Below are 8539 nucleotides of genomic sequence, written 5' to 3'. Positions count from 1 at the left end.
ATTACTTGTGTTTCGGCTTTACATCAGCGTATTACTTGTGTTTCGGCTTTACATCAGCGTATTACTTGTGTTTCGGCTTTACATCAGCGTATTACTTGTGTCATCTGTGTGGGTAGTTTCACGTTTAATAATCAAATTGCTGCAAGACGTGCTCATCAATGTGAGTCGAGCTCTGTGAAAGTAGACTTTTTTTTCCCCACAAAGAAATCTGGTGATTTCAGTCGGGCCATATCGGTGTGAAATCTATTCATATTTCGGAGCACCAGTGTCTTTGCCTCACTTTAAAGAGCTTGTTGGCGATACTTGTAGATAGTCAACTGTCATCTCACTTCATCTTCATCTCCCACACAAACATATTTTGATTCCAGGAATGTTGATATTCCTGTAATAGGTGTTGGGACTTCTGCAGCGTCTGTCATAATCAGTGGTGAGTTTACAAAGACTTTACATGCATGAATTATCCTCGAGGGACATCTGGTGTTTGTGGTACGCATAATTAATTACAAGTTATCTTGTGGTATAATTGGTCCACTTTGTTGACCCCAGGCGACTCGGGAACTTATGAAACATAACAAGCAAAACATATTTAGAGATCAAAGGGAAGGGGAAAAAGTCAGATGTAAACGCTGAATGTTTTATTTACATGATGGCAGCTACAAACAGACAAAAGTAATAATTAGGTGAGTGTTAACACAATATAAAAGATATGAGGAAACTAAAGTGTGACGAGGCACATTTAGCATTTACTCTGACATGTCCCGACATGATCACATCTGTGGTTTTCACCAAAGTTTCAATGTTTTGGTAGGTGTCTCAAGTAAAACACCTGCTGAGCCCAAACGAAACAGGTGTCCTACATCCTCTGGCTTGTTGCTCACATAAACAGAGAGAGGCTGGATGCGACTGCAAGACGAGCAGGCTTGTGGGAAAGGGGGGGACCTGCACCTGCGGTTTCACAATTAAGTTTCCCTTCTGTGGGTGAAGCAAAAACAACTAAGATCACTCAAATCAGAGATTAAGATTAGACACTTTATAGCCGTAACACCACCAACGCCAGGGCTGACAAACTAGATGAAGTAAATGTCAAGTGAGGAGGATACTCTTGTGGTGAAAGATGATCTGTAACAGGAGTACAAGCTGAAATGGGGAAATCCATCAGCAGAAGAAGTATTGTACATTTAGATATGTTCACAGGACACAACATATTGATTCAAGGAAAACCGGGGTTGTTGGATTCAGTGGGGGGGGAGGTTTTCTTTTGGTGTTTTTGGACAGGCTGGGGATTTAAAATTCAACTGACAGAAAAAGGACAAGGAGTGATTTGAGTTTGTGGAAGAAGAAGTGTTAGCAGCAGCCCACACACATCCTTTGTTACAAAACCCAAAGAGGATGTGATAAAAGTAAAAAATAAAAACGCACACAACCGTAATTATGGTTAAATGTTGATAAGAGGATAACATTCAGACATGTTTGGTCTGCTTGCAGCCAGCTGCTCCTACAGTCTGTACAGCACCGGTAGCTCAGAGCCCGAGACAGCTGGATGTTGCTGCTGACTCAGGTGTGCGAACCACGACTTAACCCCACCCCACACACACTTCTATTTTCAAAGTCTGCGTCCAAAGTCTCCGACACTAAAGCTCCAGATGACATTTATGAAACCAGTCAAAAATACAGCAAGAAATCAGACAGTGAGACGCTTAAACGCACACGATTTGATAGAAATCAGATAATGGCAACAAGTTTGAAGCCTTCTATTTATCGTGTAGCATTATTTATTCATTAAACTATTCTTAACAACATTGTATGTTAAGTATTAACATAAGCCGGTTTTATAAAAGAGAAGAGGACTTTGTTTTGTTACACTAGAGCAAACAAAGCCGGCATAACGCTGCTTCAGTTGAGATTCAAGATGACATCATGCTGGCGTGACGTGTAACGCAACCGTGTCTAGTGTGTGTGTATGTATGTGTTGTCCCTTTCACACAGATGTTGATTGGTCTCATTATCAGACTGCTCTCAGTGGGTTCTAGAGACACGATGGGAAACTCTCGGTCGATCAGCTGACGCAGAACATGCACAACGATGAAAGCGGTTGAAAACGAATATCGACCGATGGCGATCTGTGGCCCATCGATCAGGTCGTCCTCAGACATGACCGCCTGTAATCACATCTGTGACTAATGTCACTAAAAGGAGTTACTGGAGCCTCAGATTTGAACTAAATTTAGGGCACAAGAGGTGATTAAAATGTGGATAAAGCAAACGTTACAGAAAGTGAGACGAGGAAAGAAATCTATTTATTCTAAATTAAATGTCAACCATAACCAGTGTGTTCCAGATCTGAGCTGTAACGTATCTCAGGACCAGTATGACTAAAATAAAAATATCTGAGCAGCTAAAGTGAAAGTCCCTTCCAATGACGCAGCACCTTAAATCAAATGTGTTTCTGTTCATAGTAGCAGTGACTGCATCAACACTTCATTACAGACGTCGTGCTCTTCAGCGGTGACCACGGGGGGGGAAAGAGATGACAGAGAGAGAAGCACAATTAAATAGATCATAGTTTAATGCTGAAGATGAACCCACGCACTGTGTGCCCTCACCTCAAGTCCGTCATGTCAGTAGCTTTTCTCATTTACGGCACAATATGACACTGTTTCATACACCCACACACACACACACACACACACACACCCCCACACACACACCCTCACCCACCCACTTGAGTTCATTTAATATTATCATCCACAAATGTATATTCTTTTGTCTCAATTCTACGTCACTACTTAGTTAAATATATACACAATGAAGGAGGAAGAGCCGAGTTGATTCTCCTTTCCTTACGATTAAAGTTCATTTTCAATTCGAGGAAAACAAACAAACATTTTACCGATGTCCAATGGATTTAATTTCCTGACTTTCCTTCAACAGGAATCTACTCTTCAGTTTCTTGGACTGTGAGCGCCAAACAGCTGCCAACGCGGCCGCCAACGCGGCCATACTGCGTCTTCCATCGAGCCGTCGGTGGCTCCTTGTCGCCTTCCCTCCTTGAGTGTCTACTTCTCTCCGAGCTCCATCCTTCCTCCTCAGTTGGAGGAGAAGCCGGACTGGGACGGAGAATTTGGCACAACCAGGAGGAGACGAGGGAGACGTTCTTACAGCAGATACCGTCCTATCGTGTACAGCAGTCCTGAGAAGTTTATATAGGTGTCCACTCAAGTCTTAACAGAGTGACAGGGGCCCAGGGGGTGGAGGGGGGAGAGAAATACACAGTTTTTGTTCCACCCTGTCGATCCTTTTACTCCCTCTGCATCTCTTTACCTCGCGGGCCTGGAGAAGAGAGGAGGGCCCTGGTGTTAAAGTCCTGGCCCTTGTCTCTAGGGGTGAGGGAGGTTCATGCGGTCCTCTATCAGAGTGTTGTCGGGGCCCTGCGCCTCCATGCACTGCTTCACAGTGGCTACGACTCCAGACAGACGCCTGTCCAGGGCCGCGAGGTGCGGCTCAGCTAGGACCGGCTGGATGGGGTCGAACGCCAGCGCCTGTCGCATGGCTGAACTCAGAGCGCCGCTCCTCAGCAGGTTCAGCCTGTTCCACGTGGACACGCGGACCCTGACGGGGCAAAGTGAGAGATGTCATGTGAGAAAGAGGCAGGTCATAAAAATCAAGAATTGAGATTTGAGCCTTTCCCGAGTACTCACATGCAGCACTGATAGAGTGGTGCGAGGATACTTCGCTCATCCAGAGCCGCGTTCCCAAAGCTGCAGAAGAAAAAAACATGATGAAACAAAATTACAAAAAAAAAAAAAAACGTAAGTAAGGCATCTGGAGCCAGAGGTCTGTCTGCACTGCGGCTAGGAGAATCCATCAAAATGCATTAGCCACACTCCACACACTCTGTAAAACACTCTTTCTAATGCTACGACACGCTCCACTCAGCCAACCACAGAGCTCATCTGTCTGGGCTCTGTGTCTGCTACGACAGCAGCTTCCCTGTTATCTCGTGAGCTCCTCTGAGGAGCCTTCAGGGTTAACACTAGGACCACAGCATCTGGTAAAAACACATCAACCACCTTTCAAACGGACTTTGGGAAAACAACAACACATGATTACTATTAAGCATCAATAAGTTATTTGGGTCTTTAAGTGTAACAAGTACAGTCCTGAGAACTGTTGATAACAGTAACGATGAATGAATCCGTATATCTTCACACACTGAGGTTCAGGGTTCTTCTCTTTCAGCGATGCTCCCGTCATGTTGCGTTTCCAACGGTTGGTAAACATTTTTTTTTTACAGAAACAGATATTACATTTTTTTTTCAATGTATGATTATTATCATGCCAAGAAACAGGCTTCTTTGATTATCCGCCAACTGTGATGCATTCTTGAAAAAATGTTTCCATGTGAAGCGGAACATTTTCCCCGGTTTGAAGTTATTTTTGGTTTTAGAAGATAAGAACAAAGAGGGAATAAAGACTCGACGTCCTCACTTCATGGAAGCGGCGGTTCAACATGAGTCAGCAGTTTCAGTGCCGATAAATCAAGAGGTGGGCATGCGGGAAAATGTCAAAATAAACTGCAATTGAAAATGAAAATAAGACTTCATGTAAAAGATGAAAAGCTGAACTTTGTGGTTGTTCTGTTGTTGATGTGCAAAGACATGTTGGTTGAAATGTGCAGAAAAAGTGCACGATTTCCCCGTAAGCCAACTGCTGTTCATGTTAATGCTGAAAGTAAATCTAAATCATTTCATTTAGTGTGAGACAGGGATTCAGACAGTACTTCTGTACCCACGTGGCTGTTTTTTTTTGCTGACTCGTATGAAGTCAACGTTGATTGCATAATGTACTGACTGCAGTGTGATGACACCGCTGACATTTGGATTGGTTCTCTAAAAGCATCACTTTCACTCTGCCACCAGGTCGCGACCTGCAGGGAAGGTGATGACTTACGGCACAAAGGGAGCAGACAGAGTTCATCTCATACTTATAAAGGTTATAAAATAACACAGAGTCTCTGTAGTCTGGACCAAGAGGAAGAGGGGGAGTGATGAAACCCGGCTGCTAAGAGACATCAGTAATGAACAAAACCTGCCTACGTATTAACACCAACTACCGGGTGTTTTACTGTAATCACAGCACTGAGATCAGGGGTTCTAGTTGAAATGGCGATTCTTATGGTCGTCTCTTGCTTTGGACAGCAGCTGTTTGGTTAGAATCCTTCACATGAACACTCGCCTCTTTGCGTTGTCGAGCAGGATGAGCATGCTGGCGCCGCCGTCATCCTGGAAGCTCTCGTAGTGATGCCGATCGGCGTTCCCGATGAGGTAATCAAAGATGGCCGTGTCGATGACGTCCAGCAGCCTCGGCCCGGCGTCGTACGGAGGCATCTTCTTCACCGCCTCGCAGTAACTCTCGTCGTACTCCCACCTGGATGACGATGACACATACACACACCGTTATCTTCATCACTACAACCTCCAACCTAAAGGTTACCGATACGACGATAGTCTGACTCAAATGATCTGCCTTCACAGAGAGATCCGGAGCATCGTTTAACGCTCCATGGCTCCAGTCTCCCTGCATTCAGAGCAGCAGCACCGCTTCTATTTTGTTAGAATATAATGCAATACATATACTATGTCTTTTTATATTCTTTCTTTTATGGAACCTCCCAGAAAAAGCATTTCACATGATCGTACTTGCACAACCCGCAGTGGAAACAAACATCTTGAATCTTGAAATGTTTAGCGCCGCTGCTATATACAAATCCTAAGCAGCGAGTCGGGATGTTGAACGGTAAAAACACAACTCCTGGTGATCTTCACCTCTGTTTTGGAGGAACGAAATAAAGAGTAAAAGGCGAACCAGCTTTAAAAGTGACGTATTTTCTACTAGAATAAGTGCTGTAGAGTAACTGGTAAATAGTTAAAGTGTTACATTTGAGAACAGGATTCGGTGTGATTGTTACCTTGTAGGGCTGTCTTTTTAAAATAGGGAATCATTTGGTTGCACTATTCAAAAACTTCCAAAATAGTTTCAAAGAAATTATGAAAAACAATTGTGATAAGATTGTGGATTTTATTCCACAGAATTAAAGCTCTAATTTATTCATTTTAATATCACGTTCTCATCAATGTCCGACCTCAACAGTGTGTGTGTCTTGCATATTTTTGTGATCTTACATAATCCTACATTTCTGCATTTTGATCAACAGAGAAGGTCTGAGGAGGTTATGAGCTGCTGAGCTCAGCGAGGTTGTTCGGCAGGTCGACAAGAAGCTGAACCAGCATTCAAGTCAAATTCTGTCAAAATCCACTCGTCAGCTATTCTGTAAAGTCCGCTTTTGCTCGATGTTCAACGACCGAGCAGTGGGTGGGAATCGTCAAGAATTTGCAAAAATCCTGTGAATTTCCCCGCTGCGGGACTAATAAAGGATTATCTTATCTGAAATTCTCTTTGATGTCAATATAACATGCTGATGGTCCCCTGCTGTATCGACACTTAGCCATCATTCACAGAACCTGTGGGCAGCAGAACCATAAGATAAGTGATCAAAGCAGGCTGCACCCTCACCCTCACTCGTCCTCCGCCACAGGAAGCTTTTCTCAGAACAAAGGCGAGAGTCATTGCCCTTTGAAGTTAGGAAAGTACAGGTGGACCTAAAATACCACCACTATAGAACGCTGTTGACGGTCAGTTCTATTTTCCTTCCTTCTGAAGATCAATAACAATAATTCAGGTTTTTCCTGATTTTGGCACACCCACCTGGCCAGCTTCCCCTCTCGGTAGGTGCGTCCCCAGGGGTGTCTGTGTTTCTGCAGCGGCCAGACGTCCGGCAGCCAAAGGGTTAACGAGCCCTCCATGATCTCTCCCTCCGCACACGCCGGCTCGCTCTCCCGACAGTAATAACACTTTCCATAGAAACACGTGTTGTTACCTGGAGAGAGAAGAGGTGCCCATGAATATGAATCTAAACGTTGCACCGTGAGGCAGCGTTAACGTTGACAGCTATTTTAGTCTCATTTTAGTCATTTTTAACCTTCATAGGTTAAGTTGGGGGCGTGAAGCATTAACGACACCTAAAAGCAAAATACTCTGCTGCAAATATTTTGCATCAAAACTATTTATACCAACAGCGATGGAAATTTGCGTCACCTTTTCAATAAAAGGTTAAAAATAGATTTGTGCAGGCGGAAGACCAACAGGATCCTATTGACCCAGAGCAGCATCTGGCAGTCTGTCTGAGCTACCGTAACATGTTTTAGTGAGTTTCCTTTTAGCAAAATGCTCCGAGTGAATTTGAGTTATCTCCGGTAAACAGCAGTGTACTTTAAATGTCTGAGACTCTTATTGTGAAAGGTCAGGACAGAAGGAGTGGGTCTGGTGTGCGCTGCCTTTGTCAAGGTTGAAAGGAGCAATAAAGTTTGCTATCTTGGTCCGGCCTAAGGAGAGTAGATAGTAGAATAGTGTACGTTTTGAATATGTTCGCTCCACACAATGTGATTGGTCGATGCCTATTTATGAGGTGCAAAGCTCAGGGAAAACAAAGTGACATCGCTTTTCTGCTGTGCAATATTCACGTCCTGTGAGAAAGTACAGTTTGGAAAATGTGAATGTTTAAAAATAATAATAAATGTCTCATAAGATCCTATCTTATGATTATCTGATGAATACAAGTTGAATGACTAAGAATGCTGCGTAGCTACATCTTTATGCATTATCGTGACACAGCTGATGACAGAGGAAGAACGACGTGTTTTTAAAAGAGCGAGAGTGACCGAGAAGCTAGAAGGTGACGAAAGTAAAGAGAGATTCTAAACTACATTTTAGTCTCGTCTTTTTTGATATGTTGGATGAAACAGTTTTTTGAAATTAACACTGAAGTAAGGAGGTAGAGTATGAAGTAAGGAGGTAGAGTATGAAGTAAGGAGGTAGGAAGTCCCAATTACACCATTTTTTCTTGTCTTTAAAATGTCACTTATATAATGAAATCAGAGAGAAAGACACTGAGAAATCACCCATACTAAAAACACAACAGGGACAGACCTCCAATCTGAAGCTATTTAAGCAGCATCTCATCTTTTTGAGGTCACGTGCACAAACCAAGTAACAAATATGATGCAGACGGAGTTTAATATACTCACACCTGAACCCACAAACAGCTGATCACACTCAGAGCAGATGTTCAGAGTACTGACTTCATCTCTACTTGTGTCTGAGCTCACCGTTCACCTGCAACATGCTCACAAAAGTTCCCTTCAGCTTTGTTTTGTCCCGGGGTTTTGGTTCATTCTTTTGCTCTAACATTTTATTTCCTATGGTATATTTGTAATGTCCACTGCTTCTGTTGCCGCAGATCATCTCAGTTCTGGCTACAGATTTTGTTTTCCACACTGTGAATCAGTGTTGATGGTGGTGTGTGTTTGATGTCTTGATCTGATCACAGAACGCTGGCTTTAACTGACAGAATAATCCTGGTTCTTACTTTGTTCTGCTCATATATATATATATATATATATATATATATATATATATATAT

At 43.1% G+C, this 8539-nt stretch overlaps 2 protein-coding genes across 2 annotated transcripts in view; both read right to left on the bottom strand.

The window, feature by feature from the left end:
* The window catches only part of LOC116394885 (uncharacterized), a 6671-nt gene extending 4518 nt beyond the window's left edge, over positions 1-2153 (bottom strand). The window contains exon 1 of the mRNA XM_031868251.1: positions 2012-2153. Within this exon, the coding sequence (XP_031724111.1) occupies positions 2012-2153 (142 nt within the window). The remainder of the gene's footprint in view (positions 1-2011) is intronic.
* fam20b (FAM20B glycosaminoglycan xylosylkinase) overlaps positions 822-8539 on the bottom strand; it is an 11295-nt gene continuing 3577 nt past the window's right edge. The window contains exons 6-9 of the mRNA XM_031868499.1: positions 6766-6937; positions 5236-5427; positions 3699-3758; positions 822-3609 (exon numbers count right to left, since the gene is read on the bottom strand). Of these exons, the coding sequence (XP_031724359.1) occupies positions 3378-3609; positions 3699-3758; positions 5236-5427; positions 6766-6937 (656 nt within the window). The 3' untranslated portion in view covers positions 822-3377. The remainder of the gene's footprint in view (positions 3610-3698; positions 3759-5235; positions 5428-6765; positions 6938-8539) is intronic.

The sequence above is a fragment of the Anarrhichthys ocellatus genome, unplaced genomic scaffold (genome assembly GCF_004355925.1).
Source record: "Anarrhichthys ocellatus isolate YVR2014 unplaced genomic scaffold, GSC_Weel_1.0 scaffold42, whole genome shotgun sequence".
In the NCBI taxonomy this organism is placed as follows: Eukaryota; Metazoa; Chordata; class Actinopteri; order Perciformes; family Anarhichadidae; genus Anarrhichthys; species Anarrhichthys ocellatus.
The sequence above is the reverse complement of the archived record's forward strand: the minus strand, read 5'-3'. Positions and strand labels throughout refer to the sequence as shown.